Here is a 27,945-nt window from a genome sequence, read left to right on the forward strand (position 1 = left end):
TCATCATCACCGCCATCACCACCGCACCCAACTCCATCCCTCAAGGCCACCCCAACTCCTCTCGACGCCCACCCATCGCATCCTTCCAACCTCGCCGTCTGCTCTCCCCACCATGAACCACCTCCCTCACGCCTGGGGCCGTGTAAGCTATACCCTGCCCACCTGGCCAGCAGCCCGCACTAACGCTATCCGCAACAGCCCAGAGACGACGTCTACGGCGCCTACGACCACTCCTACCTCCAGAACAGCGGCCCCATCCAGCACACCCAACAACCCATCGTGACGGGTACCAGCGTCGTGGCGGTTAAGTACAAGGATGGCGTCGTCATTGCGGCGGATAACCTGGGTACGTTTGTTCGACGAGGGCAGCAGCAACCCTAGCCCGTCTCCTCTACAGACAAGCAGTCTGGTGGGGGGTTGTCGGCTCACCCACCGCACACGCACACGCTCTCTCCCCGCAGACCAAGCAGCGCTAACGCCAGCACCCACAGCATCATATGGTTCGCTCGCGCGCTTCACCGACGTCAAGCGTCTGCGCAAGTTCAACGAGCGCGCCGTCATCGGCTTCGGCGGCGACGTCTCGGACATGCAATACCTGGACCGGCTGCTGACGTCCGTGTCAATCCGGGAAGACTACAACGCCGCGCAAGGGTCGAGCGACGCCACGGAGGGCGAGGACGCATCGACGGAGACCAACAACACGCCGACGCTGCACGCCAAGAACCTGCACACGTACCTCAGCAAGGTGCTGTACAAGCGGCGCTCCGACTTCAACCCGCTCTGGAACCACGTGCTGGTGGCCGGCCTGGACGGCGAGGCGCGCCCCTTCCTCGCGAGCGCCGACCTGCTGGGCACGACGTTCAGCGCGCCCGCCCTGGCCACGGGCTTTGGCGCGCACCTGGCCGTGCCCGTCCTGCGCCGCGTCGTGCCGGACGAAAAGGCCGCGGAGCAGCTGACGCGCGAGCAGGCTATCCAGACTGTCAAGGACTGCATGAAGGTGCTGTTTTACCGCGACGCGCGCAGCTTGGACAAGTACAGCATTGCGGTTGTCGAGGCCGCCGGCGTCGAGCTCAAGGAGAACGAGAAGCTCGAGAACCAGAGCTGGGAGTTTGCCGAGCGTATTCGTGGCTACGGCACCCAGGTCAACTAAGCCTTGCGTTCGCTGGACTGTTGGCTTTTGCTTGAGCGGGGGAGCGTGCTGCGCTATGCGTCTGCCGCTGGAATGGATGCAGGGAGGGTTGTAGAAAGACGACGACGAACGACGAACGACGATGCCCGCCGAGGGGCTGTCCAGTCCGAAAAGAACTGAGCGCCTCATCGGACGGGAGCTGGGGACGGCTACGTGATGGTTTGCACGCCTCTTTTCTCGTTACGGAAAAGAGACTATACTAGGAAAGACAGGTCACGATTGATTACTTGCAGCCCAATTTTTCTAAGCTCCCTACGTGCTGTGCTGTGCCGCCAGGTACCATGTATTGTACTGTCATCACCGTGCACAATGCAGCTTTTCATATCCTACCAACCCGTGAACCGCACGTCCCATTGGAGTATGTACCACGGTACTGCTGCGGCTGCAAGGGAGAGCAGCCTGGTCCTTCCACCCTGTGCGGCTTTGACCTCCCTTGCAGTCGTATAAATAGATAGACGCACAATGACCCACGCACGGAAACAGAATCCTCAGCCCCGCTACCGGGGTGTGTGTGTGTGGGGAGGTGCAGCACATGCCGAAATAGACAAGGCAAGGCATGTCATATCATATCACATCAAACAGCACGAGGCTCGGGCAACGGGGGCCCACCCTAGCTGGTAGGCTGTTGCCTGTGCGTGCGCGGTTGCGTACGAGTACAGTACGAGTCGAGTTGTTTGGATCTTGGAGGCTGAGCGTCGTGTGACGTTGCTGCTGCTGCCTCGGCCGGGCCTTGGGGCTTTGGTGTGGTTGCTGTGGTTGTGCCCTTGTACCTTTGTAGAGAAGCCGCTGAGGAGATCATGTAGCTACCTAGGTAGGTGGGTAACGGCTAGGATCGCGCGGCGTGTCTAGCACTATACACGCATGCCGCAGTAAAAAAAAAAAAAAAAAAAAAAAAAAAAAAAAAAAAAAAAAAAAAAGCCTAAAGCAACAAGAACCCCTCCTCTCTGTTCTTGCTTAGGTAGACAGCCAGCTATAGCATGAAGAACGTGACAATGTTCACAAGGAAGCCATGGATCAGGCCTAACGCGGACTAGTCCAGCCCAGCCCTTATGTAATAACGTCATCCCGCGAAAGATATAATATGCAGCGTTGTCTATCTATCTAACTTAACCTACTCTACTCTATCTAACCTAACCACCTTGTTTATTAAAAAGAAAAAACTAAACGCCGGATTGGTCTACGACGGAACGCCCTTCTAGAAAGCGAAGCAAAGCAAACGCGAGGAAAAGCAAAAAAGCAAGCAGGCAAAAACAAAGTCAGAGTCAAACAAAAGCAAAGACAAAGCCAAAAAGTCAGACACCATGCCGTCGCAACAACAACAAGTCATACCGCACCCCAGCCAAGAAGGCAGCAGCAACAACAACAACAACAACAACACCATCATCACCCGCGCCGCCGCCCTCGCCCGCTGGCCGCACAGCGCCGACCAAATCAGCGTAACCGGACTCAAGACCACCGCCCCCGCCGGCCGCGACCTCTGGGGCCGCAAAAAGCCGCAGCCGCTCGAAGTCTCCGTCACGGTAGCGGTCGCGCGCCCCTTCGACACGGCCGCGCAGGCCGACGCCGTGGATGCCAGCACCGTGCACTATGGCCTGCTGAGCAAGAGCGTGCTGGGCAACATTGCGGCGGCGGCGCAAGCGCAAACACAAGCGCAAGCACAAGGCCAAGAGCGTGAGACATGGCTTAGCACGATCGCCGTCGCGCACGCTGCCAGCAAGGCCATCCTCGCGAATGCGCCGCTGGCGAATCTCGCCGCCGCGGAGGTCAAGGTGCGGTATCCGAAAGCGAGCACGCAGGGCGAGGGCGCCGGCGCCGTCTTCACGCTGTTCTATAACCGCGAAGAGCAGGAGCAGGAGCAGGGCCGTCTCGCTGCGCTCTCGCAGGTCCTCTATCTCGAAAATGTGCGCATCCCCACGCTCATTGGTGTCAACCCGAATGAGCGCTTGAAGAAACAGCTCGTTGTTGCCAGCCTTTGGATCGATAAGCTCGCGGCCGGCGCTGCGGACTGCTATGTTGAGGTCGAGGACTTGCTTGTCTCGGTGCGTTTGTCTTGCTTTTCTCCCTCCCTCTATCCTAACTTCCCTATCAAACAATCGCCTAGATAGAGTAGCTAACCCCGCCGCCGCGCGCGCGCGCCTACTAGACCATCGAGTCCACGACCTTCGAGACGCTCGAGGCCCTCGCTGAGACAGTGTCGCGCCGCCTCTTTGCCGACTTCATTTCCCGCGAGTCGCCGGGCTCGGGCTTGTTCCTTCGATTGGAGAAGCCGTCCGCGGTGCCGTTTGCTGATGCACCCGCCATCCAGGTCTACCGTACGCAGTAGGTGGTGTGGAGCAGCAGCAGTAGAAGAGGCGAATAAGCCCCGGCTCGAGCTCCAAAAGGCGGGTACATGGGGCCGTGTGCAGAAAGATTAGGCGCCGGGACTATCCCCACTCTGATCCAAAGCTCGCCTGTCTGAATAATTTGGTCCTGCGGCTGCACCGGCAACATCGAAGAATCAAATGTGGCGCTGACGAGGTATTGTTGATTGCTGGCTGATTCGAGGAGAGTCGGGCAGGCATATAGTTGAAGGCAACGAAGCCGACATGCGGCACGATGCACGTGTTTGGCGCCTACGCAGAAATTGAAGTGAAACAGAAAAAAGTAAAAAGGTCGTCATGCCATTAAAGGTGGATAGTTCGTTATGTACAGCCATGGTATTATGTACGTATGATACGGTATAAGTTTAGTATGTGGAGACTGTGTCGTAGCGTCCGGTAAAAAAGCTCCGCGTGGCGCGCGCTTAAAAGTTGCTGGTGAGGGGGACGCGCCCGTTAGCCGGCTTGAGAGCGTCGGGGTGGCCGTCGGCATAGTACGTGTTGCCATTGATACCGCGGGTGTTGGGGTGGGCAGCGAAGCCGTTGGGCTGGTAGCGGTTGGGGTCCTGGTTGGTGAAGGCGTTGGAGGTAGGGTAGACGTTTGCGCCGGCGCCATCGGGGTAGAGGCCGGTTTCGCTGGTGGTCTCGGGGCCCTCCATGGCCATCTCGACCTCGGTTTCCCGGCTCTGGTGGTTCTTGGTCCGCACGGCCGGGATGAAGTCGACGAAGAAAGAGAGCACGTAGAAGGTGAAGACGAGCGCGACGATCCATTCCAGGATCGCGGCTGTGTTCCAGTGGTCTGTTTGCCGCATTACGCCGAATCCGATTGCGAGCGCGAGTTCTACGATAATGAAGGTGACCTTCATCCAGAAGGAGATCTGGATGATTGTGTGCTCGCGGTGGTGGACGCCCAGACGCTGGTACTCGAGGCAGATGAAAATCGCGGAGATGACATAACCACCACTTGAACCGTGTTAGACTTGGTAGGAAGACATGGATGCGACATATAAGCTTACATGAAGAGACCGAGGAAGACGTCGTGCAGGCGCGGATGCCTCCAAGTGTCGAAAATGGAGAGCAGGATAATGCCAGCCGCGCCGACAATGGCAGCGATGATAGATAGGATGGAGTAACTCTTTTGCCACCACGAGGTGTTCCGGGCCAAGCGTCCGGAATGCCTGAGCCAGCGCTCGGAAAGGAAGGCAATGTCAAGAGAAACGACACTCACCGCCGACATGGCAATGAACAGCGGCTTGAGTCTTTGCGCACCGACATCTGAGATGAATCTACGGAACTTCAGCGTGCTGTCGATCCAGGGTTCAAGGCATGTCTACTTACGCTATGTCCTGCGTAGGGCCCATGGACGGGTAGTGAGGTTTGCCGTCGGTTATCCAGCTAAGGATCATGGCAAGAAGCATTGCGAGCCATACTACGCTGGAGAAAAGCGGTATTGCCCAGTATGAAATCCCCCACATGATTGTTGATGGATGTTGGTGAGGACTGAGAGCGTGAAAAATTCAGACGGCACTCAAGAAAGGAGATGATGTGTGGAGAGATGATGGGGGCCGTATGGTGGGTATCTTCGCGCGCACTGGAAAAGGCGAAACGGTCAAAACGCGGAGAGCGGGCCGGCGACAGGCGACAGGCGGGCTTTGTAGCGTCAAGAGGGCTCACACGAGGTGGCAGTGTCGAGTAAAGGGATTGCGTATGTAGTCCTGATTATGGCCTCTCGACACCTTAATCTCAGACGTTGCGCTATACGTCATCGTCCAGCCTGATGATCGTGCAAGACGCCGCGGCCCAGCCATAGCGAGCCCATCGGAGCAAGGAGGAGGAGCCCTTATGCCCGTCGATTGCCGTCGGGGGCCATTCTTCCGCGATCCGGCGATATTGGCGCAAGAACGAACAAAAGAAGAATTTGTCGTTGCGTTCCATTGTTGTGTCGCGTGCCCCAGCCGCTGAAGGCTGCCGCGTTTGTGGCTTGCTTACCCGCCGGCAGCCGGCCGGCAGATCCTGTGAACCCAATCGGCGCGCCGCGGAAAGGCTGTGAGAACAAGGTGCAACCTTCAGACGCTGATCACAGTGCTAAAAGACGAGAGCAATCACTCTTGGCGGTGAGGCTGGGTGCATTGAACCGATAGGTATGCCTGTACAATAATAACTAACGCCTGGACAAAAATATCACGGCCGATCAGGGATGCGGGCGGCTTCACGTGGCCCGCTGAGCCTCCTGCAGCCAGTGTCGCAAGGAAGCGGTGGGCTGTCGAGCCAGGTGTACCTACCGTGTACCGTACCGTTGGATGCCTGAGTGTGCCTGGATGCCTTGCTTGGCGCCTGACTCTCGGGCGGTGGGCGCGTCTGGGGCCGGCGCCGGATCAACCTCGCTCCGTCGTTTGCGCGCCAAGCCCACAACTCGCCCAAACCCAAGCGACTTTTCAGTTTCGCGAACTCCAGTTGCGACACCACGACGACGACTAACCACCAGCAACCATGCCGAAGGAAGTCAAGCAGAGGTCTGGCCTCATCAGGGGCCTGAACGCCGGCCACGTATGTCACGACCTCCTCTGCGTCGTCGCGCTCGCCGTGCATGGCTAACCAGAATCCCGCCTACAGAAAGTCACTCCCCGCCAGCCGGCTACCCGCATCTCCAGGACCAAGGGCCACCTCAGCAAGCGCACCGCTTTCGTTCGTGAGGTTGTGAAGGAGGTTTCTGGGTATGTGGATCCCTCGGAGCACGTGCGGTGGACAAATCCGACATGACGAGGAAGATGCAATCGGCCATTATACTGGAGGAGCCACCGGGCAATTGGAAGAACTCTGGCTGACTTTGCTTGTCCTATAGTCTCGCCCCCTACGAGCGTCGTGTCATCGAACTTCTCCGCAACTCCAAGGACAAGCGCGCCAGGAAGCTCGCCAAGAAGAGGGTACGTCGGAAATGGCTCTGGGCATCACCAGCCTACTCCAACCGATTGTTGTCAAATCGGAATGATACTGACAGCATTGCAGCTCGGTACCTTCGGCCGTGCCAAGAGAAAGGTCGAGGAGATGACCCGCGTCATTGCGGAGGCCAGGAGGGCAGGCCACTAAGCGGAGCAATCTCGAATGTTTCCTTGCTTTGCTTAATCGGCTCTGGTCATGAAAATGCTGCGGTCAATGGATGGTGTTCTTTGAACGAGACGGGACTACTCGACAACCCGGGTGGAGTCTTCAATGATAGTCTCTATTGCACGAAAATCCAAAAGCGGCAATTGCCCAATTTCACGCTTCGAAAGGTCTCGAATGCCACGGTTTCCCGCGTTCGTGTTCTACCAATTACCACAGGCTCTACTCGATCGAATCATACGAACGTTATCCCCAGACTACGATCCACTCCCACTTCCGCATCCGTACCTACAGAACAACGAACATTTCGAATACGATTTCGGACGGCGCATATACAGGACCAATTCATTCCAGCCCAGTGTCCAAGCAACTTTTCTGTCCCAAATTGCGTTGGCTTGTCCATACTTTGACTTGCATTTATTGAAACTCATAAAAATAGCTCATGTTTCCTTGCGCCATTTGGCAAGACTTTCGAACTAATAAACCAGCTCCACTTCTACTTTAGCTAACAATACCAACCAGCATAAAGCTGTTAATAGTGCGGTATTGATTGGATAGATTCCAACACTTCCACGACATACCTCCGACGAGCCACCACCTTCACCATAGGCGTCACCATGTTCAGTCCAATTCCTGAATAGCTATCAAGCTTGCATCAAAATCCCTCGCCCCGCCCCGCCCCGCTCCTCTGCCCTTTCATCTCTACTCTTACCACTGCATCCTCAGCCCCCAATCCAAACCCCAACATCTATCTCCGCGGACGCTTACATCGCTCTCTGGGCTTACTCACCCACTAAACACATCCAAGCCACTCCTTCGAGTCCCTTCTCCGCATAACTGCCTATCTACACCAAAACAGTCGATCCAGCGCACCCACCTGGCACATCTACATAGAAGCGAGTCGTTAGATTCACTAACACAGGCCTGGACCTATCTATAGGTCTCTATCGCGTGGGACTATCACTTATAGTGCGTACAGACAACGACTGGATCGCGTGCCTAGGCTGGAAATGGGATTCCTTCTTGGGGTGCTGAAATACTTCAAACATCCTACTTGCCTGACTCTTGTTCGAATGTTGGATGAGCTCGACATACATGAGAAATGGGTGGCATAGAATACGCTAACCATATACATAAAAGCAGACAGAAATAGCATGCCATACTGCCATGCGTTCCACAAGGACCCGCAGCAGTCAGCACACTGTGCTGATATACCAGAAGAGAGGGGCCGGATTGCCTATGCAGCTGGTTTCCGCACAGTTGTGGGATGCTGGGGCGTACGCCGGACTCCGCACACCGCCCGGCTTTTCGAGGTGTCTTTTATACGTATCGACGATAGTCTTCTGGACGACGACGGTGCCTGATACCGAGAATCAGTGATAGTGTTGGCCTCCAACACAGAAGACCAGCCGTCCGAGCCTTCGGTGTGGCCCCGTCACGCAGATACATGAGGACAAATACAAGACATGTATAAAATGCAGCGCTATGTCACCAAGCGAGGGTGGGTAAATTGTCCAAGGCTAACTTTTTGCGTCCGGATAAATAGCTTTCTATGGAGCTGGAGATGTCGGTTTCGTGACTGTATGACTGCTTTTTGGTGATGGTGCTGACTTAGGTTATCGAAGAGCTTAGAGGGGTGTTTGGTTGTTTGTTGTTGGATACTTCGTGCAGTGTTGGCTTGTGGTCCGAATGTATGAATGTGTGCTCGAGCTGTCTGTACGGGTGTGTTTGCGTGCATATGCTCGCGCACCCAGACAAGTCATACATAAGGCGTCGTAGCCATCTATTTTGTTCTTATTGTAGGAGTGACGAAGCACTTCTTACCCAGCTGTGTAGAGGTTACGAATATAGCCTGGCGCGGAGTTTGGGAACTCGGTCATAAGCGAAGTAAAGCTATATGGATTGCTTCGCATATTTCTACTAACATCTTTCGGTTGACTGAATCACAGGTTTCGTATCCTAATGTTAATTAAATATTAATCCCATCAGCATTTGGCGCTAGTTGTGACGGAGGTGAATGCTTCTATGGCTACGCGCTTCAAACATGTGCGAGTGAGCCGAACAAGACCGCAAGATAAATACGGAAGAAGCGAGATGAAATAGCTGTCCAGTTCTATTTACTTCAAAAGTATATAAATCCTCCCGCTCTTTATCTCTCCAACAAGCCAGAAGAAGATTGATCTATAATTATCAAACAGTTCCTGTCATACCCCTCACCGCCGCTGTAGTCTAGCGCTGAAACTTTTTTTTTTACGTCAGATCGACCCCTCTCCACCCCTTTTCTTTCGCATCGTTCACTTGCGCTCTTCCCATCAAGCGATACATATTACAAGTCCTCACTTTCGTAAACTATCTCTAATATTTACACAATATATTTTAAATAAACCAAATCCACTTCAACAACAGCCAGCAATGGCATCGGGTTTGTGGTCTAGTGGTATGATACTCCCTTAGCACTATCATCACACCTTGTGATCGTCCTAACTGGGAGTGGTCCCGGGTTCAATTCCCGGCGAATCCAACTGTGCCAGGTTTAATTCCTGGATCATTCTACTTTTTTTTTTTTCGTGTTTCTCGGCTGTCGTATGTATGGGCGGGCAACTTGGCCTCTTTCTTCTTTCTTTTTTCTTTTTTTCAGTTGTGTGGTTGCGCGCGGTCTGTGCGCATCGGGACCGTCAACCACCCGTGCCACCATGGTGAGTTGAGCATGGCAAGTTGTCCATAGAACCAAGACTTTTTTTTCTGGCCCGCCGCCCGGCAATAATAGCAGCACTATGGTGAGCCAGCTTCCTGCATCGTAAATACTGTCTCAGCATCTTCTTGCTCACAGGGATATTGAAATATGCTCAATCTGGCAATTCTTCATCCCGCGAATGAGATTTGAAATATCACGGCATCTAGCAATGATAATTTGTGTCTCATGCATCAAGCGAGTTATTATAGTCTGATTATTTCAGTGACTGCAAATATACAGGGCCAAGGTAAGCGGTCTTTAGCGGAGGCATGTTTTTGCGCTTCTTACCGTCCCGGCTGGATATATTCTACGGCAGCGGCGGATATACGAGGACTTGAAGCCAAGCCTTGGGGCTCATATCTTAGATTCGAGTTCGACTGCGTGGTCCTCGATAGCTGCTCGTGCCGTAGGTAATGGCTGGCTTTTGTAGTTACAACGTGGATGCTGGGCTGGCCGCAAACTAAAGCTTTGCGCTTTTTCGGTGCCTTTGATGCGGAGGAACACCTGTCTATAATTGTAGCTCTGTCTTCGATTGCCAAGTCTTTCCATATATTCCTGTTCGTGTGCTGTGGACGTAAAGTTTTTGGTACTGATTTGGCGTTGGTGCGGGTGGAGTGTGTGCCTGTGAGTGTGTCTGTGATTGCTGATGTGTTCATGACTGCTGGTATGTATATTCGTTCGTTGCTGGAGGATCGTTGGCGCGTAGTAGAGTGGAGGGAGGAAGAGCTGGGTTAGGGATGCTGTGTTGTGATAGCGATAATCGACCTAAGAGGTTAGAGACAACTTTGGTGACATTGAATGGCCACAAGGTGACATTTTGCTGCCGTTTCAAACCTTCCCTTCGCTGAGACAGAAAACACTTTTGACAGAAGAAATGATCGGGATGGGTATCTCTCTAGATGATGCGGGCGGGATGGCCTGCTTTGTAGCCTATATTTGATGTGCATGGCGGCGTGGACTGTGCCGGAGTGAACAATTGGATACTGGTGCAGTGGTCCGGAAGAAAGGGTGGGGGACGAGGTGATTTGCCGCGGTGACTGCTGGACGGCGTAGCATGCGGAAGATAGCATTGATGAGTGCGGCATGTGAGAGACAGCTTTTGACAAAGAAATGTACAGTTGATTTGCGTGGCTTCATTTCGGACCTATTCAAGGACGGGGTCTTGGGAGTAATGTTAGTAACTGGTTTAGATCCCAAAGATGGTATGCAAAATACAAGTGACTTACATCTTATACATCTTGAATGATTTGCGGACAGGCTCGAACTGGACATTAAGGCAATGCGTCTTCAAGTATGAGTATGCCTCCCAGTGTGAAGCCATCTTACATGTTTCGACTCAGTTCATATCTCATAAATGCATACTCTTCTCAGACCTTATTTCAACACCTTAGCGGTAAAATGTGCTGCACAAGACTCATCTGGCGACAAAGCGGACATTCCGGCTTCTCACGACACCAGTCCACAATGCAAGACCAGCAAAAGACATGACCACAAGTCGTCACACTCGGATCCTTCATCTCCTCCAGACACAGCGTGCACTTGCGCTGCTGAGCAGCCGGCATCCACGCCATGGCGTCCTCCTCGCGGAGATCGAAGCGCGGTCCCCGCGTCAACGGCGTATGCGTCGTCCTAGCGACGCGCTGGCTCTGACCATCCCCCACAGCCGGCGCCGCCGTATCGAACAGCAGCGCGTTGTTGCTGGCGTAGTCTTGGGCGTTCAGGCTGACCTCGACGCCATGCTGTAGGATGGCGGAGCCGCCCATGGCGCTGCCCGCATTCGCCACCACGGCGTGTCCGTGCCCCGCGCCGCTATCTCGCACCGTGCTGTTGACGTGCAGCCAGGCCTGCACGCCCAGCTGCAGCACCAGCAGCACGCCTAGCACCTCGTACCCCACGCGCTGCTCCGACGGGTCGGGCCGCCGCGTGAAGATGTAGCGCAGCCCTGCTGCGCGCTTGCCGAGCTCGTAGTACGCCCCGCTGAAGTAGAATGTCGCGAGCGACACGGCGTAGAGCGGCGCAGGTGACGTGATCGTGTCCAGGTTGGTCAGAAGATATGCTTGGAACCGGTGTGTTTTGCTCGGAGCCTGCTGCTTGCGCGCTCGCCGCCGTAGATTCGATTCCAGCTTTGCGCGTACACGGCGCCGTAGCGCCGGCAGTACTTTGTTCAATCCGTATGGCACCAGGATGCTCGTGAGGATGTAGCCGCTCCGGCGCGCGATCGTCGGTAGTCGCAGCGTGTCGTCCTCCACCTGCACGATATCGCAGTACTCTTCTCCCAGTGTCCGGTTGCCAATGAACGTCGTCAGGCCCAGGTATAGGAGGTCGGCGACGGTGCGCGCTTCCGTCGTGTAAGTGTGGGCGAAGCGGGCGCCGTAGAGCTTGCGGAGGATGGCTGAGAGCTGCTCCAGCAGGACACCCTCAAAGTAGGCATCTTTCTGGTGCGAGCGAATTATGTCTGGTGCAGCGGCAAACGGATATCGGTAAGAGGAAGCCATCTCGGCGCGTGGTGACTGGCAAGAAGCGTGTGGTAGGTGTGGATGTTGTAAAGCTCGGTGGTGAGCTCCGACTGCAGGACCTCGGCATCTGCAGCTCATCTGCCATGCGTCACGCAATCATATGTCTGTGCCGACAAGCTCCCAAGGTTGTATGTTCAATCGCAAAATATAATTACCAAGAAGGCAAGGTATTATTATTATAGCTTCTAAGTGTTGTCCAAATCGGACACATTCAATCATCTATGCAATCTACAATGCTTTCTATGCAGATGCAGCTCATAACGAAATAGTCAATCGTTCAAACCTGGATTGATCAAGCGATCAAACCCACCATTTAAATCTTTTCCCTGCGCTCCCACTCGACGGTAGCCGGCCTCAAGGGCTGCGAGAAAAGCGACGAAAAGTCCGTGTCAACGACCTTTTTGGAGCCATCCACGTTCCTGAACTTGAACTCCCTGATCATGTTGCCCAGAATGGTTTGCAGCTGCAAGTAGGCAAACTGCTCGCCAATGCACCTGTGACGGCCCGCACCGAAAGGCAGGTAGGGAGAGTTCGTTCCCTTAGAAACCAAGCCGTAGCCATAGTCGATTTGCTCCTCGTCATCCTTGGAAGCAGCCGGGGCCTCGCCATCCCAGCGGTGGGGCTCCCATTGATCGGGGTTGGGGAAGTGCTCACTAGAAGTGGCGGAGACACCGGGAGAAGACATGAGAGTGTGAGAGGTGGGAATCGTGTACTGCTTGCCATTGCTGGACTCGATGACCATAGGAGACTTGACCTTGCGCATGATGGAGTGGATCGGGGCGTGAATGCGCAGAGTCTCCTTGACAACCTGAGCATGCAGGGGCAGCTTCGACAGGTCCTCGTACTGGAGAGGAGGCAGGTCGGCGCCCAGAACGTTCTTCTGCTCCTCGAGCAGTTCCTCAGCGATGTCGGGGCGGGAAGCGAGACGAAGCAGAATCCAAGAGATGGTAGAAGACGAAGAGTGCTGGCCGGCCATGAGAAGGGCAATCATAATGCAGGCAATCTCCCTGTCGGGCAGAGGAGTGCCGTCCTTGTAGGTAGAAGCCATCAAGTTCCACACCATATCCTCGGAGTCCTTTTGAACCTTGCCTGCTCTCCTGTTGCGGATAATCTCAGAGTAGACCTCGACCATCTTGTTGTGCGCGGCATCGCGGCGACGGTTGTGCGGAAGAGGAGCCCAGGGAAGCATGAAGTTGATCGGAGTGAAGCCCATGTCGAGGTCGTGGTAAAGATCGGCGAACGAGGAGTCAAACTTGTCGCGGACCTCCTTGCCCTGAAGAGAACGAGAAGCAGTGAAGATTGTGACCTCGGCCATCGTCTTAGGAACATCGAATGTGCCGGAGTGGCCCTTAAAGACAGGTGTGCGCTTGACGTAGTCCTGGACTTCGGCGGTGATGAGCCCGACGTAAGAGCGGAGAGCTTCGGAGGTAAGGCCAAACTTGACGAACTGCTAGGGTCAGCATACAGTACTCAATTTTATCCATTGTAGCGCGTACCTTCTTCTGCTCCATCAGCTTGGAGTTGGGGCAGTCGTAAACAACGCCCTTGCCGAAGACAGGAGTCGTGAGAGGGCTGTAGATCTCCTCGGCATTGACATCCTTCAGTTTGCCGTTCAAGATGAAGTCGTTACCCTTAGTGCCAAGGCAGACGGTGGTCGGCTTGCCCAGCAGGATAAAGGTGAAGACATCGCCATACTAGATATTCGATTAGCCTGGTGTTTGCGCCGAGCTCATCATTCGTCTTACCTTTTCACGGTTGCTGAAGAAGAACTTGTACGGCTCCATGCCATACGTGACGGTGCTGCCAATGAAAGGGATCCAGTGGAAGACCACCGGAGGCTTGGTGGTGTCCTTGCATAGGACCTGCTTCAGGACGTTGACGACGATGGAGAGGACGACGAAGGCGGACAAGGCTGCGGAGACCTGGACGAAGACCGAGGAACCGGCAAGCTTGTCGGCCAGAGGACCCGCGAGAGTCGCGAGAAGACCCATGGTGGCGGAGGAGGGGGGTTGGTGATTGTCGGGTCGAATTGACGATGTGTTGTCCTAGGGGAACGGAATTATTTGAAGTGATAGTGATCTAGGTACAGATCTCTGGGCGGTGAAAGGGGGAGGCTAGTTCTGGCAAGATCCCGGCGCCGTTACGGCCTGTTCCTCACGCCACGACAACCTGACGACAGAAAGATTTTAAAATTGCTAGACCGTCCGAGGGAAATGGTGGACAGTCAAGTGCGGAGCTACCGTGTTTTCGTGGTTGTGGTAGCAACAGTTGCGGAGACGCTGTCTTCTTAAGGCGTGGGACGAATGAGAGCACGACCATTCTAATGACTATCTACGCAATAAACTCGTACGGCTTTTTTGTAGCCCGGCTCTGCGCAAGCCCGAACTCCGTGGGGTCAAAAGTTGGGTTCAGGGTCCTCGGCTCCCGGTCAGGCGGTACCACAGTGGTGGTACGCGTACCTACTACTACAGAGAGAAAGGTTTTGTTGCTTTCATCTATTGTCACTGCTCAAACAGCTCAGCATCTTTCGCATGACCAACGATTCTTACTCTTAGACAATCGCAGTAGTCAGCAATGGCTGAGGTCAGTCAGGATTTTCACCGGTCAAGCGGACTACACAGCGCTGGACTCGTACCACTTTACAGGCAGCGGCATTTCGCCATCCGGTGTTGATCCAACCCCATCCTCTCTGGGCGTTGGCGCGGCTCCGCCACGCAGCCCCATGCGCGGAGAACCACGCAACTCTCCGCTGGCGCGGAAGTCTCTCCGCCAGCTGGATGCTTCTTAGTCACTAGTACCACCACAAAATTGCCTGTGCTTTGCTCTGATAACCCAAGCTTATCAACCTCACCTGTTTCTGGCCTCAGTCGACATTGGAAACTCATCTTAAACATGCCATGGCATTCCATTATTTCCACGGAATTTGCCGTAGTCGCTAGCCACTTGTACTCCATTACGCCTTAGGGCCTACCAGTATTTATGATATAAAAATATGATCACCATCTCCAATTTGCAACAGCGTTGCCGCCATAGCTTTTTGAGAAAAACCTGGGGCGCCCGGCATTCGAAGACAAACCCCCAAAAGCGCGCCGACTTGTACAAGCTCACACTGGTTAGCGAATAGAAATAGAAGAATAACGGTAGAAACAAGAACGTCAGGAACCACTTCTCCTTGCCCTTTGACCCGTAGAACTGCAAAAACGCGTGACCCATATATTTTCGCCATTACCCCCCGCCCAGTCCAGTCTGTCCGGGTTTTGTCTGATTGTAATTGGCACTACTCTTAGCTGGCCAATCGGTCTCGTCATCGGTGCTCTGGCGTCAGCTCGTTCAAGCCGGGTCGCCAGGGTATATACTTCTATTGTCATTTCCGAACAGTGGCTGATCACCCTTCCCGCCCATATTAATGAATTCTTCGGGGTCTCGGTTTTCCGCGGGGACGTCTTCTTTCTTGCCCTTGGGAGTGCCTGCCTTAGCTTTGGCTTTCTGGGGGCTGGCAGTCTTGCCATCGGCGTGGGCTCCATTGGCTCGTGGGTTCTTCTCGTACACCTTCACCGGCGGGACCTCGTGCGGCAGTTCAATGATCCGGCTGACTCTGACATCGTTGATTTCACTTAACATCGTCCGCTCCCTGTGCGGCTTGCGCTTCGAGAAGTCCAGGCCTCCCAGTGCTCCAGTCAAGCCATCTGTAGAGTCGTAGCTAGTTATCAGTGGGGTGTTGACAGCGTTGCGCGTCCATGGATGTTCCAAGCATTCGTCGATGGTAGCACGCTTGTCGACGTCTACAGTCAACATCCGATCGATCAGGTCCAGTGCCGGATCGCCGACAGAATCCCAATACGGACTTGGGTAGTCGAAGCGTCCCATTTTGATCTGCTGCGAAAGACTGTAAGGGTTCTCTGGAGAGAACAGCTCATCCGAAAAAGGCGGGAATCCGCAGAGACAGATGTAAAGGACAACACCTAGCGACCAGACATCCACGGCGCGCGTGTAGCGGCGGTGGTTACCAGATTCAAGAATTTCGGGAGCGACGTAACTAGGGGTTCCACAGAGGGTTGTGGTGAAAGACTCCTCTCCGATAATTTTGGCGAGACCAAAGTCCGCCAACTTGACGTGGAGTTCCTTGTCTGTCAAAAGAATGTTCTCTGGCTTGATGTCACGGTGGACGATGTTACGTTCATGCTGTTTTATAACTGTCAGATAATGGCCGCTGTGCAACACTGTGAGCGAACTCTTACCAAATATTTGACAGCCTGAAATAGCTGCACGAACACTTTCCTAGTCTCTGCTTCAGACAGCTTCTGCTTCATGACAATCCAGTTAAACAGTTCGCCTTCTGGCGCAAGTTCCAAGACAAGGTAGACTCCATCGGCTTCATCGAAAGTATCCTTTAGACACAGTAGTGACGGATGGCTGACACCCATGAGAACAGCAATTTCCTGTTGCAAGCCCTCGACCCTCGAGCGCTCATGAGCTCCGGTGCGTTTCTCGAATTTCTTGCAAGCAAACCGTATGCCAGTGCTTTTCTCAACGCAGAGATAGACCGAGGCAAAATGCCCCTTGCCAAGCTGCTCCTGTATGGTGTACTGGTGTCTGAACCCATGCGTACTTTTATCACCGCGAGGATAGCGGAACACACAACGGGCCTCGTCGACGATGGAAATCTCATCCCCTTCTTTCAATTCGCGACGTTTGTTCCGGCCGATGACGGAGTTGTTGATGAATGTTCCATTGGCCGAGAGATCCTCAGCGACGGCCACAATCTCACCATCTTTGTTCTCAGAAAAGAGAAGGCAATGCCGATTGGAGATTGTCGGGGCATGGATGATGCGATCTTTAAAATATTTAGTCAGGTTGAACGGTCACGATTGAACTGGTAAGCAAACTAGACGTACCGCACTCTGGATGCCTGCCAATTAAGTATCCTCCAGCCGGCACAGCATCTCCCTGCTGCTTCTTCTTCTCATACTCCTCCTCTTGGTTTTTAAGACCTTTCCGCGGTACGCTCTGCTTGCCGCTCGGCAGAGCTGTGGGTCCAGGTATAGGGCAGGCACTCCGCTTGCGCAGCACCAATGAATCTCCAAAAATATTGTCCACCGGTACTAGATAACCCCAGACACCCTCGCCCTCCTCATCTTCTACCTCGTACGAAGGGCCTGGGGGATACACGAATTGCGAGTACGGCTGGGTGTCCTCGGGGGGGGACGTGATTCCATTGCGGGCTGGAGAGCTGGCGGTTGCGCCACCAGATGTAGTCGAGAGTTGACCCTGGCTAGGAGGGGTTGGGATGCCACACTTGGATAGGTTATCGGCTGTGGTGGTGGTGTCCTTGTGGGTAAGAGGTGACGGGAAAGCAGCGTTGGTCGTTTTCAGCGGAGTCGAGGGGTGTACCTGGTCCGTCTGCTGATCATCGGCGCGGCGCTGCTTTTTGCTCTCGGTGACTTCCTCTCCGGCGGAATGCTGTCGCTGATTAGCAGCTACAAGCAGCAGCACGACGCTTTGGGCATACGAGAGCGCGCTTCAATTGGCTCTTTTCCGGCTGTGGAGCCATGGTGGGAAGTGGTGACTGCCCTATTGGGACGTGCGACGGGATGGAGGAGGATTGAGGGCGCGCTTTGCCACGAAACGATGCGGTAGGAGACAGGCAACGAGCGGGAAGCAAGGTAATAGCGGCTAGGCGATAGCGCGTGGGTAGATGTCAAGGTTATGTCTCAGGTGAAGGTGGACGGGAAGGCGTCGACCATTCTTGGCGCGAGATCTCGAGGGCTCTGACTCGCCGCGCGCGGCCAGTGACGTCCATCGAGCGCCGCGACACATGGACAGGGTCCACATCGATCCATTCATGAACCATGGACTTTCCCTTCATGTCCGACGACCGCTTCCGCGTGGCTGGCGATGCCCTAGTGCGCCTGTTCGAGCGGTACGGCCATGAACAGCGCGATTGGTGCCATGTTGCCCTCGCGGCAGCTGTGCGTACGCCCACACTGTCACTGCGCCGCCTCACCCTCACACATGACCTTTACAGGCCGGCGACCAAGCATGGCTGCAAATAAGGCGACGCCTCGCATGCACCTCACTGCCATCAGCACCCCAGACGGAAACGGATGAATGGTGCGACCTGGCTGAGGAAAGCGACGAGGCAAGTTGCAGCTATGGATTCGAAATGGCCGAGCAATTGCTCATTTTGACAGGAGGCGCTACCCCACGAACCCCGCACTGAGCAATCGACTTGTGTAGAGTACAGTGTCCTCCTCTCTCCCACCTATCGTGTACCGGTGCTATACCTGATGCCGCAAGGCATGGTTGCCAGTAGTCACATGTCCATAGATGACTTGCAACGGCTGGTTGTGGCACCGCAATTCAGAGCCCAAGTGGAGAATGTAGGAGTTATGGGAGGCATAAGCATGACCGTAAGTGGGGAAAAATCGCACGAAGATATAGCAAAGCGCCGTCCTGACCACATGGAGCAGAACCACCCTGTGACAGATATGCCGGCGCTGTTTGTGCATCCATGCAACACAGCCTCGGCCTTGCAGGAAGCCACGCCCAGTCAGGAGCTGACACCGCTGCAGTACCTGCAGCTGTGGCTTGGGATAATAGGCGGATGCGTCGGTTTGCAAATGCCAGTAGCTCTCGCTTCACAGATAGATATACCCTCCCCTTGACGTGAGAGTCGCTGCCGGGCTCGCAAGCCTGTGTTGAATTAGACTTTTGGGTATAGAAAATGACAAAAGACCTCGTGAACTACCTTGGTGGGATGATCGCAAGTGGTATCTCTGCCACCCGCCCTGCATATATGTCAGAGCGCCGACAGGTCTTGGATCAAGGCATTTAGTCTTCGTCCGAAACATCCATCTCCTGGTCTTCATCTTCGTCCTCCTCCATCGGCTTCTCCTCGGTATCGCTCTCGTCATCGCGCTTCCTTTTCGCGCCCGCAGCATCACCGTTCTGGACCGGCGCAGGGGGCGGCACGTTGGTGGAAGTGGTCAGCGGTGGAAGGGCCTCCTGCGCGGCAAACTGACCGGGCCTGGGGGGACCGGTGCCTTCCAGCTTGCTGATGATCACGGATTTGCCTCTGGCGTAGTCGATGGCCTGCGCGCCGCGGGTCAGCCATGAGTCCTTGCGACTGAGACTTATTTTGGACTTACCATGTTCTTGCCAAAGAAGTCAAATCCTTGCAGGGAGCGCATGGCCTGGGTCGCGTGCATGATGTCCTTGAAGACGATGTGCGCCTGGCCGCGCATCTTCATGGTCTTGAGGGCGACGACATCAAGCACAGTGCCATATGTCGAGAAAAGAAGGTACAAGGAGCGACGAAGGTCCTGTTTCTGGAGCTTGTCCGGGAGATTGGAGACGTAGAGGCTGGTTCCAGACAGGTTAGTTGGCCGGACGACACGCATGGCATCTTCTGATTGCAACGTACGTCTGATTCGGGGGGTTCTTCGCGCCAGAGTTGGCCTTGACAGCTCCGTCATTCTTGACAACAGGCGCCATTGTGGATCGGGGTGGGAGCTGGAAAGCGCTGGAGGTGTTTGTGGTTTGCGGGCAACTGGCGCGACGAGCTTGCAGATGTTCTGCTAAACCTTATATTTCAGGCTCACAACGGCCCGGCCCAGGTAACCTCCGCGTCATTCCCCGCGGCCCCTCTCCACCCAACAACCTGCAACTCACCAACCACCAGCAATAGTCGAGTGCTCGCCCCTCCTGTTGCTACAATGGCTCCCTCCGAAGTTCACCAGCTTTTCCACCACCCCATCGCCGACCACTCCTTCTCTGCCGACCGCCAGAGCTTGGCCGTCGCCCGCGAGAATAACGTCGAGCTCTACACCCGTGCAGGAGGCTCCAAGTTCCAGCTCAGCGATGAGCTGACCGGCCACGACAAGACCGTCACCGGTGTCGACATTGCCCCCAACAGCGGCAAGATTGTCACTTGCTCCCAGGGTACATCTTCCCCAAACTCCCCTGGGTGTTGCTCCTAAGGAGCTGAGCTCCTGCCCTGACATATCTCCGAGCCCAACCACCACGCTACCTAGTGATGAGATAGCGACACCGAGATACTCGCCCGCATATCCAAAGGCTAACGCATCGCCACAGACCGCAATGCCTACGTGTGGGAGCCCACGGCCAACGGCTGGAAGCCCACCCTCGTGCTGCTGCGCATCAACCGCGCCGCGACGTGCGTGCGCTGGTCGCCGAACGAGAACAAGTTCGCGGTGGGCAGCGGAGCACGCGTCATCGCTGTGTGCTACTTCGAAGAGGAGAACGACTGGTGGGTGTCGAAGCACCTGAAGAAGCCGATCCGCAGCACCATCACCTCCGTCTCCTGGCACCCCAACAGCGTGCTCTTGGCGGCCGGTTCCGCGGACGGCCACGCCCGCGTCTTCAGCTCCTTCATCAAGGGCGTGGACCAGAAGCCCGAGCCCAGCGCATGGGGCGAGCGCCTGCCCTTCAACACCGTGTGTGGCGAGTTCCTGAACAACACGGCGGGCTGGGTGCACAGCTGCGCCTTCTCGCCGTCTGGCAACGCCCTTGCGTTTGCTGCCCACGACTCCAGCATCACGGTTGTCTACCCCAGCGCGCCGGACCAGCCGCCCGCGGCTGTCATCAGCGTCACCACGCAGCTGCTGCCCTTCATGTCGGTCGTGTGGACCTCGGAGGCCGAGATCATCGCCGCCGGCTACGACTGCGCGGCCTACCGCTTCCAGGGCAACGAGGGCGGCTGGGTCCTCGCTGGCGCGCTTGAGGCCAAGGCTGGCGCCGGCGCTGCTGACGACAAGGAGGAGAGCGCCCTCAACATGTTCAAGCAAATGGATCTTAAGGGCAAGACCAAGGATGACACTAAGCTGCACACGACGCACCAGAACACGGTTCTCATGCTCAGGGGCTACCAGGACGGAAAGATATCCTCCAGCGGCGTTGATGGCCGCGTCGTTGTTTGGGACGTGTAGAATTGAATCGGGTACTACAACCCAGATATAGTAGAGATGAGCCAATAGAACAAACTGCACCACATGCTGCTTTCCAAACCAACATCAGTGGACGCGCATGTATACAGTGAATCAAATCAAATCAAGTCATACCACGTGCTCGGATTTCTCGTAACTACAAGTTAAAACGCAGCGCCTGACGCGCCGCGAACGCCTCAGCACACGCACACAGCGTGAACCTCGGGCCTCTAAACTGCCTAGCCCAGTCTCCTCCCCCGCTCTTGGCTCAATACCGCACCGTACCGTCGCAAGACGAACGAGGCAGCGAGAACCAGGAGTCATTGAGAGGACCCAAGCGACGGAACAACACCCTTAGACGGCGTGCTTTTGGACGCCACCGTGATGCTGAAGCGAAACGAAACCAAACGAAAAATAAAATCAATCAAAAGCCGTGTGTATCTGCATGTGTGCGTGATCCCCCGCCTGTGAACCTGTGAACGCCGTCGCTCTAATGTACATTTACTTTTTTTACAGGCCCTGTCGCGCGGCGGTGGTGCGAGCGAGGGTTGTGATGGTGAGGAAGAGAGGGGGAGAGTAGGATAGTGAGGGCGGTGATGTCGATAGGGTTTGCGTAAAGGTAGATGAAGCATCCGTTCATGAACATGTATGCACGCGTTCCTTAAGCGATGTTGCCCGCAAGCCCAATGAACAGCGCCTGTGCCGCCAGCTGCAGCGTCCAGATGCCGACTTTCTTGAAGCGGCGCCGACGCGTCTGGTGGTCGTCGTGGATGTCGCGGGCAAAAGCCTCGTACATCTCGCGCGAAAGGTCGTCCATGAGCCCGCTGTCGTAGATGGTCCAGGAGCCGTCGAACTCGCTGGCGCGCTTCACGACGCGGCAGTTGACGGGAATGAACGTCCGCTTCGAGTTGATGTATGCCACGATGGGTCGGATCAGCGCGTTGTTCACGTACGAGATGTCATTGGTAAAAATTGGGACTGCGGCTCGCACGTCGTTCAGCTGCACCCGGATGTCCATGACGAGGAAGCGTTTGTCGTCTTCATTTTCATCGGCAGTGACGACTTCGGCGCCTGTCGAGTCGGTCCGCGGCGGCATGGGTGTGGGGTCGATGGGTTTTTGGAACTCTAGAACGCTGCGCGTGCCGTTGGAGGTGACGGTGGCTTCGACGCGGTCGTAGAAATCGGACATCACCTTTGCAATGCTCTCATCGTTGTCGGCTGGGAACATAATATCTGACACGATGTCAAGATTTCCTTCATGAATCCACCCAAATGGGCCATCCACGCCACGGTTTAGATGGTCGATGTTGAGACCGTCGATCCTTATCCGGGTATGCTTCTTCCATTGCGTGGGGCCCTCGTCTGCTGCCTCGCTCTGTGGAAGTGCTGCATAGTTGTGCGTCTGCTTAGGATGAATGGTGAAAAGAGAGTTATCGAATGAACCAGACATCATATTGGCGGACAAGAAATCGTAAAATAACCATTGCTTCCTCAATTGAGGGAGGTCGCAAGAGTATATGCTGACCGGGAATGGACGGAATCCGTTGGTCTGGTAGATGGTGACGAGCAAGTCTTCCATCTTGAACGAGTCGAGTTCAAAGTCGCCCGGATTGTGCTCGTGTTTGTAGGTCCTAGGATCAACATATTCCTCTGGAGCTTGGAGAGATCTACGATCGACGACGCCACGGATACCCTTGATCTCGACATCGCGGAGCAACCCTTTACCGTTGAACCACTTGGTGAATGACAGCGTCACGTTCACCGTATCAATAGATAGATCGAATTGCGTGTAGTTCGTGTCTTCTTCTTCGTCGGTGGCATGCCACTCTGGAGCGTCATGGGCCGCTGCGGCAGCAGCTGCGGCAGCCGCTGATTCTTGCTGCGATCCCTTGCTTACCTTGGCCTGACCTTGTCCTGGTCTTCTGGAGACGAAGACGTTCTTAAAGCTTATGACACCATCACCCCACTTAGGGACAATGGCGGACTCGAAGACGACTTTGACGCCAGACGATTTGGTCAGATAGTTTCCTACCCAGCGAGCCAAGGTTTCCTGCGCGATAACAGAGTTGACAAGGAAAATCAAAATGGAGAAGAACGTAGTCGTGCCAACAATGACCCACGCAATGTGTCCTAGGAGGATCCAAGAAAAGAAGGCGCTGATGTCGTCCATGTTGAATTTCCGCCCACTTTTGATGGAGAACCACTTGAAGTGCACCTTGAACCTCGACCAGGCCCCGGTTGCTGCGGCAAGCAGTTCCTCCTTTGTCGGGCGGTGCAAATGATGCAAGGACTCGTTTGCGCGGTCAAAGAGCGTTTTTCCAGTTCCTGCCTGGCCTGCAGCATTCGAAGTCTCTTTCAACTTCTCGGGCTGCTGCGGCTCCGGCTTTGGCGACAGCTCTGCCTTGGGAGCACCCCCAGTGGGAGTTGGTTGCGGTTTCGATCCATTACTGACGGAGCTCTTGTTCCGCCTCATCAAGACGCCGCTCCTCCGCTTCGGCGTGGTATGTACGGATCTTTTCCATGCGGTTTCCGCGAGCCGCGTCACCAAGCCATGGCGTGCTCGTGCCGCTGGTGTGACGCTGGGTCTAAGGCCCAGACCTAGAAATGATGTGGTGGTAAAAGCACTGGGACCGATCAATGCAGGCGAGGGTATCGATGAAGAAGAGAAGCGAGATAGTTGAGAAGAGAAGAATCTAGCAGCAGGCATGGAGCCAACGTGACTTGGGAAGATACGACGGGTGGCGCATGGCGGGAATGCGAAGCCCATGGGCAGGTCGACGATAGAGAGCAGTGTTCTTCCGCCGACCCGAGCGGCTACATGGCTCGTCATTATCGTGCGGGCTCGAGCATGACGGGAGTCTCGAGCGAGCGGGCAAGAGTGGGAGAGCGGGCGGGACGCGGGCGGACTGTAGAGTGCATGACGCTGGGCGCGGCGCGAGAGAAAAGTGACGATCGGCTCTGCGCCCAGACCAACGAATCAGCGCCCGCTTCGCCGAAAGATTTCACCCACCACGAACATCCACACAACCACCACCACGTCCACTCTCTTCCATATCCGCACACCATGCCTGCCCCAACCGCCCTCCAGCGCGCTCCCGAGCCGCTCGCCGAAGACCAGGCCATGACCCAGTTCCCCCAAGGTACTTTACCTTCGTCCCGCCATACATAGGTACACCGCCTAGATCAGCATCCTAACGCTCTTCGCAGAAGGAGGCGTCCCTCTGGACATCAACTCCGCCGCCGATCCTACGCCCCTGCCCGCTACGTCCGCGAACGAAGATAGCATGCAGGTCGACACCGAGGGCCGCCCGAGTTTCGCGCCCGCCGCCGACGTGCCGCTTGCGCTACGCGTCGAGACCCGCAAAGTGCCCATCCCGCCACACCGCATGACGCCGCTCAAGGCCAACTGGCCCAAGATCTACCCGCCTCTTGTCGAGCATCTCAAGCTGCAGGTGCGCATGAACATCAAGAGCAAGGCTGTCGAGCTCCGCACTTCGCGCCACACCACCGACACGGGCGCGCTGCAGAAGGGCGATGATTTTGTCCGTTCCTTCGCCCTCGGCTTCGATGTCGACGATGCGATTGCTCTGCTTAGACTCGACGACCTCTACATCCAGTCATTCCAAATCAAGGACGTGAAAACGCTGAACGGCGAGCACTTGGGTCGCGCTGTGGGTCGTATTGCTGGACAGAACGGCAAGACTAAATTCGCTATTGAGAATGCGTCGAGGACGAGAATCGTGCTGGCGGACCAGACGATTCACATTCTGGGAGGGTTCAAGAACATCCACATTGCCAGAGAGGCCGTTGTCTCGTTGATTCTGGGTGCGCCTCCCGGAAAGGTGTACGGCAACCTGCGCACCGTGGCGTCGAGGATGAAGGAGAGGTTTTAAGCAAACCGCTTGCTTGCTTATGATGGGCGCTTTATGAGCATTGGGCGGCGTTTTATATGATTTGGGGTCTCGCAGGGAAACGTTACCTTCTAAAAATTGGCGTTAATGGCTTTTTTCGGTAGATTCGGATACCACAAGAAGAAGCACGATCACGTTGTACTTCAGACATCAATTTGACGCCTTGAAATCATGCTCCGTCACAGAAGACGAACGTATGAGATTTTTCTACCTGCTTACATTATATCTACATTTTGTCAGTGACCGGCACCCCTTATCCTCCATTTGGAAGTAACGCTTCCCAATTCCTCATGTTTAGTTGGCCCTATCAAGTCAAGTTCACCTCAAACATAAAACAGGCATCTTTTGTTATCTGGACAAGATAAATTGTGCTTACACACGAGAAGCAAGTCGTACCCAACCATCATACAGCGGTCCTACAGACTATTGGCCTATTCATATTAGAGACGCCTCAACGTCCTCTCAGAGTAAAACCTGTACCATACAACAAGTCCTGCAAAGCTACCTCCCACCCTCTAGACCATTTTGGTTATTTGGGTGGTCTGCCCTCATAAAGCACTCACCAATGGCATCGCCCTCCTCTCTACAGCAGCGCCACTTCCCCATACCATCCTCTCTCGGCGCGATGCGCACGCCACGCCCACCACCGCCAACGATGATGTTTCCGGGGCGGTATTTCTCATCGTGGCGCATGCGCGCAAGGACGCTAGAATGCACGACAGCGTCAGCCGGCACATCGCGTACCTCGCCTTTAGGCAGCGGCCACGAGATGACGTGCCATTGGCCGTCTTTTTTGAGGTCAAGCCGGCGGAACGGCATCCATTCCATGATGTTCCAGGAGAGGACGCTCAGCGCGGGCGCGCCATTCTTCAGCTGCAGCACGTCATGGATCCTGCCGCGCGTGGCCGCGTGGTGGATGTGGTGGTGGTACGTGTTTGACGAGCTCGGCGGCTCGGGAGCGACGACGCTTGCTTCAGCACGTGTGTCTGCTGATGGCTCGCGCATGTCGACCGCGGGCGAGGGGAGCGGCGTTGGCGCCGGGTTGTTCAGTGCTGCGGGCCCTGGCGATGCGCTGCTGATATGGATCTCGGGCGCTGTGGCGCGGCGGAGGCCGTCAGTGGAGTTTTTGCCTTGGTCCACATCGCCGTCTTCCTCGCTCTCGTAGTCGTCTGGGCAGCAGTTCAAGTCACGCAGCTTGATGGGGTCGAACTGGAGGCCGGCGCTCTGCGCTTCCCGTACCATCCACACAAGCGGGACGTGGCTTAGGGGCGACTCTTCACCAGACTCAAGGGGCCAGCCTCCGCCAATGTCCTGTTATTGCGATGTTAGAGTGTGGATGCCTGCGGCGGAGTCAGTGGTAAACTTACTGCATGACATCCGGCGAACCAGACTTCCTTGATGTCTTGCTCCTCATCGTCCGAGTCGTCTGTGGGAGCACGGCGGCACTCGGAATGCGAACAACGAGAGGTTCCCGTGGCTCTGGACTGACGGCTTTCACGCCTTCCAGGCGAGCGGCCAGGGCTCAGAGAGCGGAGACCAGAAGTCTCCGAGCTGTCACGGAAAGCAGGAGGAGCCCTCAAGCCGCGATCGAAATTATTGGGGCGCTGAGATTTCGCCTGGTCACTGCCTGCCCTACCACGATCGGTGTCTTCGTGGTAACCGTTGCCGGCTTTGTTCACAGACTTTTTCCGCGACCGCTGCTTGTGGTGGTTCCGGAAGTGATTTGTCCCGTGGTGCCCCCTGCTCTGGGAGATGAGATCCTGCCGAAATTTGGCGCGTCGCTCGTCGATGGCGACGGCATGCCTGATAACCTTGGCGGTTGAACGCGCAGTATACGGAAACTTACTGCGCTGCATCCATGCATTTTCGAAATGAGGAACGCTATTAACTGTGTCAAAGAGTCCTAGGAATCGGATACGGCGAACAGGTCGGCTGAAGGTTTCCCGGAAGGCGAACATGAAGTCCAACAGGCGTTTCTTGTCTTTTTTCTCTTTATCATTGCGTTCTGTGCGAATCTGCCACTTCTGGAATGCCTTCCAGGCGAAACGAGCCATCTCTTCGTTACCAGCTGACAGCAGACCAACATGGTCGAGCATCTCGGCCAGGAAGCGGGCAGTGTATGCGCCCCTGGAAAAGCCAAACAGGTATATTTCATCTCCGGGCGAGTAGTAACGCATGAGGAACTGAACAACGTGTTAGATTCAACATCAAAGGCAACATTGAGCACCAGACCTTGTAACCGCCCATGACGTGTTCCGCAAATGATGTCCCTACGGCGGAGTCTTTCTGTCTCTGGTACCAGTTCTGCATGCGTGCCAATGTTGAGGTATGGCTGAGAGGTCCACCAGTGACATATGTCCCAATTCCAGGCTGATAATAATGGAATTGGTCCTCGCCAGTTCTGTCGAGCATACAATAGATCTTGAGAATGTTAGAGTCTGCTTCAGTCCCTGAGAACTTGTTTCCCGTGCCGTCGAAGCAAAGAATGAACTTTTTGCTTCGACGTCCCTGCGCCATCTCTGCCTCAATGGCAGCACCCTCTGCCTCGCCATTAGAGGTACCGCTTGGCCTGCGAGGTTCAAATGGGTCGCCTTCTTGGAAGTACGACATTTTGTTCAGAGAGTTGTTTGAGATAGATGAAAAAAAGGTTCACAATGCTCTCTCAATCCTTCATGATACAAGGCCTGTCACAGCATCCCTTAAGGTCAATAAATGGTTGGACGTATAGAGAGCCACGGGCTCATCACACGACTGGCGGGGTGGCTTCAAGACAAAAACTGTCAACCATGGGTCGGTTACCTCCCCGGGTACGCGGATCGTTACTCGAGGGTCATGCAGTGCTTACTGGATATACGAGATGCAGCATGCAGCGCAACCTCGCGTTCCCGCTGCAGGTAGCACGGCGCGTGCAGAGCGGGGAGGCATCAGTCCAAGGGACGAATGGCTGCACGTCCTCGCTTGTCCTACTCCTAAGTAGAATTCCGTACGATGATCGGCGCTTCTTTCTGCCGCCTTGATTAGTCGTCGCACTGCACTCTTTCCATGTCGGATCGACGAACCTCTTTCGCAAGGCTCGATGGTGGACGTCAGCCTTCAGCCAGCCCCGCTCTGTATTTCGTTCCGCAGCTGAATTGACAACTCATAATGCATTGCCATACATACTATCAGCAGCACATGGCTTGAGGCATTGT

The 27,945-nt window shown here is 55.2% G+C and overlaps 14 protein-coding genes and 1 non-coding gene across 15 annotated transcripts; 8 read left to right on the forward strand and 7 right to left on the reverse strand.

The window, feature by feature from the left end:
* Positions 1–112: 112 nt before the first annotated feature.
* On the forward strand, positions 113–1,150 carry K452DRAFT_298458 (uncharacterized protein; the record flags this gene model as incomplete). The annotated part of the gene is made up of 3 exons (XM_033542124.1): positions 113–142; positions 199–346; positions 492–1,150. The coding sequence occupies 3 exons, from the start codon at positions 113–115 to the stop codon at positions 1,148–1,150; spliced, it is 837 nt and encodes a 278-aa protein (XP_033397505.1).
* A 917-nt stretch (positions 1,151–2,067) lies between these two features.
* K452DRAFT_33789 (uncharacterized protein) lies at positions 2,068–3,742 on the forward strand. Its single transcript, XM_033545272.1, has 2 exons — positions 2,068–3,228; positions 3,333–3,742. The coding sequence occupies exons 1-2, from the start codon at positions 2,491–2,493 to the stop codon at positions 3,510–3,512; spliced, it is 918 nt and encodes a 305-aa protein (XP_033397506.1). The 5' UTR covers positions 2,068–2,490; the 3' UTR covers positions 3,513–3,742.
* Positions 3,743–3,971: 229 nt separating this feature from the next.
* On the reverse strand, positions 3,972–5,021 carry K452DRAFT_228016 (uncharacterized protein; the record flags this gene model as incomplete). Its single annotated transcript, XM_033536932.1, has 3 exons — positions 3,972–4,509; positions 4,563–4,832; positions 4,885–5,021. The coding sequence occupies 3 exons, from the start codon at positions 5,019–5,021 to the stop codon at positions 3,972–3,974; spliced, it is 945 nt and encodes a 314-aa protein (XP_033397507.1).
* A 985-nt stretch (positions 5,022–6,006) lies between these two features.
* K452DRAFT_287755 (uncharacterized protein) lies at positions 6,007–6,792 on the forward strand. The gene is made up of 4 exons (XM_033540530.1): positions 6,007–6,093; positions 6,160–6,260; positions 6,389–6,470; positions 6,553–6,792. Exons 1-4 carry the CDS (start codon positions 6,037–6,039, stop codon positions 6,631–6,633), a joined length of 321 nt encoding a protein of 106 aa, XP_033397508.1. The 5' UTR covers positions 6,007–6,036; the 3' UTR covers positions 6,634–6,792.
* Positions 6,793–9,068: 2,276 nt separating this feature from the next.
* K452DRAFT_t83 lies at positions 9,069–9,169 on the forward strand. Its single transcript has one exon. It is a non-coding gene; the product is annotated as a tRNA-Ala (tRNA).
* Positions 9,170–10,516: 1,347 nt separating this feature from the next.
* Positions 10,517–11,911, reverse strand: K452DRAFT_271573 (uncharacterized protein). Its single transcript, XM_033539041.1, has 2 exons — positions 10,609–11,911; positions 10,517–10,543 (listed from the first exon to the last, which is right to left on the reverse strand). The coding sequence occupies exon 1, from the start codon at positions 11,875–11,877 to the stop codon at positions 10,762–10,764; it is 1,116 nt and encodes a 371-aa protein (XP_033397509.1). The 5' UTR covers positions 11,878–11,911; the 3' UTR covers positions 10,517–10,543; positions 10,609–10,761.
* Positions 11,912–12,030: 119 nt separating this feature from the next.
* Positions 12,031–14,150, reverse strand: K452DRAFT_271576 (uncharacterized protein). Its single transcript, XM_033539042.1, has 3 exons — positions 13,644–14,150; positions 13,395–13,592; positions 12,031–13,345 (listed from the first exon to the last, which is right to left on the reverse strand). The coding sequence occupies exons 1-3, from the start codon at positions 13,887–13,889 to the stop codon at positions 12,212–12,214; spliced, it is 1,578 nt and encodes a 525-aa protein (XP_033397510.1). The 5' UTR covers positions 13,890–14,150; the 3' UTR covers positions 12,031–12,211.
* On the forward strand, positions 14,056–14,957 carry K452DRAFT_33867 (uncharacterized protein). The gene has a single exon (XM_033545288.1). It carries the CDS (start codon positions 14,222–14,224, stop codon positions 14,684–14,686), a length of 465 nt encoding a protein of 154 aa, XP_033397511.1. The 5' UTR covers positions 14,056–14,221; the 3' UTR covers positions 14,687–14,957.
* Positions 14,789–17,615, reverse strand: K452DRAFT_287758 (uncharacterized protein). Its single transcript, XM_033540531.1, has 4 exons — positions 17,408–17,615; positions 16,794–17,358; positions 16,137–16,732; positions 14,789–16,080 (listed from the first exon to the last, which is right to left on the reverse strand). The coding sequence occupies exons 1-4, from the start codon at positions 17,447–17,449 to the stop codon at positions 15,229–15,231; spliced, it is 2,055 nt and encodes a 684-aa protein (XP_033397512.1). The 5' UTR covers positions 17,450–17,615; the 3' UTR covers positions 14,789–15,228.
* Positions 17,616–18,263: 648 nt separating this feature from the next.
* K452DRAFT_287761 (uncharacterized protein) lies at positions 18,264–18,563 on the forward strand (the record flags this gene model as incomplete). Its single annotated transcript, XM_033540532.1, has 1 exon — positions 18,264–18,563. The coding sequence occupies exon 1, from the start codon at positions 18,303–18,305 to the stop codon at positions 18,561–18,563; it is 261 nt and encodes an 86-aa protein (XP_033397513.1). The 5' UTR covers positions 18,264–18,302.
* Positions 18,564–18,729: 166 nt separating this feature from the next.
* On the reverse strand, positions 18,730–19,392 carry K452DRAFT_308860 (uncharacterized protein; the record flags this gene model as incomplete). Its single annotated transcript, XM_033543200.1, has 3 exons — positions 18,730–18,990; positions 19,047–19,260; positions 19,322–19,392. The coding sequence occupies 3 exons, from the start codon at positions 19,390–19,392 to the stop codon at positions 18,730–18,732; spliced, it is 546 nt and encodes a 181-aa protein (XP_033397514.1).
* Positions 19,393–19,613: 221 nt separating this feature from the next.
* Positions 19,614–20,846, forward strand: K452DRAFT_227828 (uncharacterized protein; the record flags this gene model as incomplete). Its single annotated transcript, XM_033536921.1, has 2 exons — positions 19,614–19,839; positions 19,993–20,846. 2 exons carry the CDS (start codon positions 19,614–19,616, stop codon positions 20,844–20,846), a joined length of 1,080 nt encoding a protein of 359 aa, XP_033397515.1.
* Positions 20,847–21,504: 658 nt separating this feature from the next.
* Positions 21,505–23,316, reverse strand: K452DRAFT_326855 (uncharacterized protein; the record flags this gene model as incomplete). The annotated part of the gene is made up of 1 exon (XM_033544875.1): positions 21,505–23,316. One exon carries the CDS (start codon positions 23,314–23,316, stop codon positions 21,505–21,507), a length of 1,812 nt encoding a protein of 603 aa, XP_033397516.1.
* Positions 23,317–23,906: 590 nt separating this feature from the next.
* Positions 23,907–24,955, forward strand: K452DRAFT_250661 (uncharacterized protein; the record flags this gene model as incomplete). Its single annotated transcript, XM_033538183.1, has 2 exons — positions 23,907–23,983; positions 24,051–24,955. Coding segments are annotated over 2 exons (763 nt in total), but the record flags the coding sequence as incomplete, so codon positions are not given.
* Positions 24,956–25,091: 136 nt separating this feature from the next.
* K452DRAFT_250663 (uncharacterized protein) lies at positions 25,092–27,406 on the reverse strand. The gene is made up of 3 exons (XM_033538184.1): positions 26,987–27,406; positions 26,122–26,937; positions 25,092–26,065 (listed from the first exon to the last, which is right to left on the reverse strand). The coding sequence occupies exons 1-3, from the start codon at positions 27,362–27,364 to the stop codon at positions 25,256–25,258; spliced, it is 2,004 nt and encodes a 667-aa protein (XP_033397518.1). The 5' UTR covers positions 27,365–27,406; the 3' UTR covers positions 25,092–25,255.
* Between the last annotated feature and the right edge of the window lie 539 nt (positions 27,407–27,945).

The sequence above is a fragment of the Aplosporella prunicola genome, assembly GCF_010093885.1.
Source record: "Aplosporella prunicola CBS 121167 unplaced genomic scaffold K452scaffold_13, whole genome shotgun sequence".
NCBI lineage: Eukaryota > Fungi > Ascomycota > Dothideomycetes > Botryosphaeriales > Aplosporellaceae > Aplosporella > Aplosporella prunicola.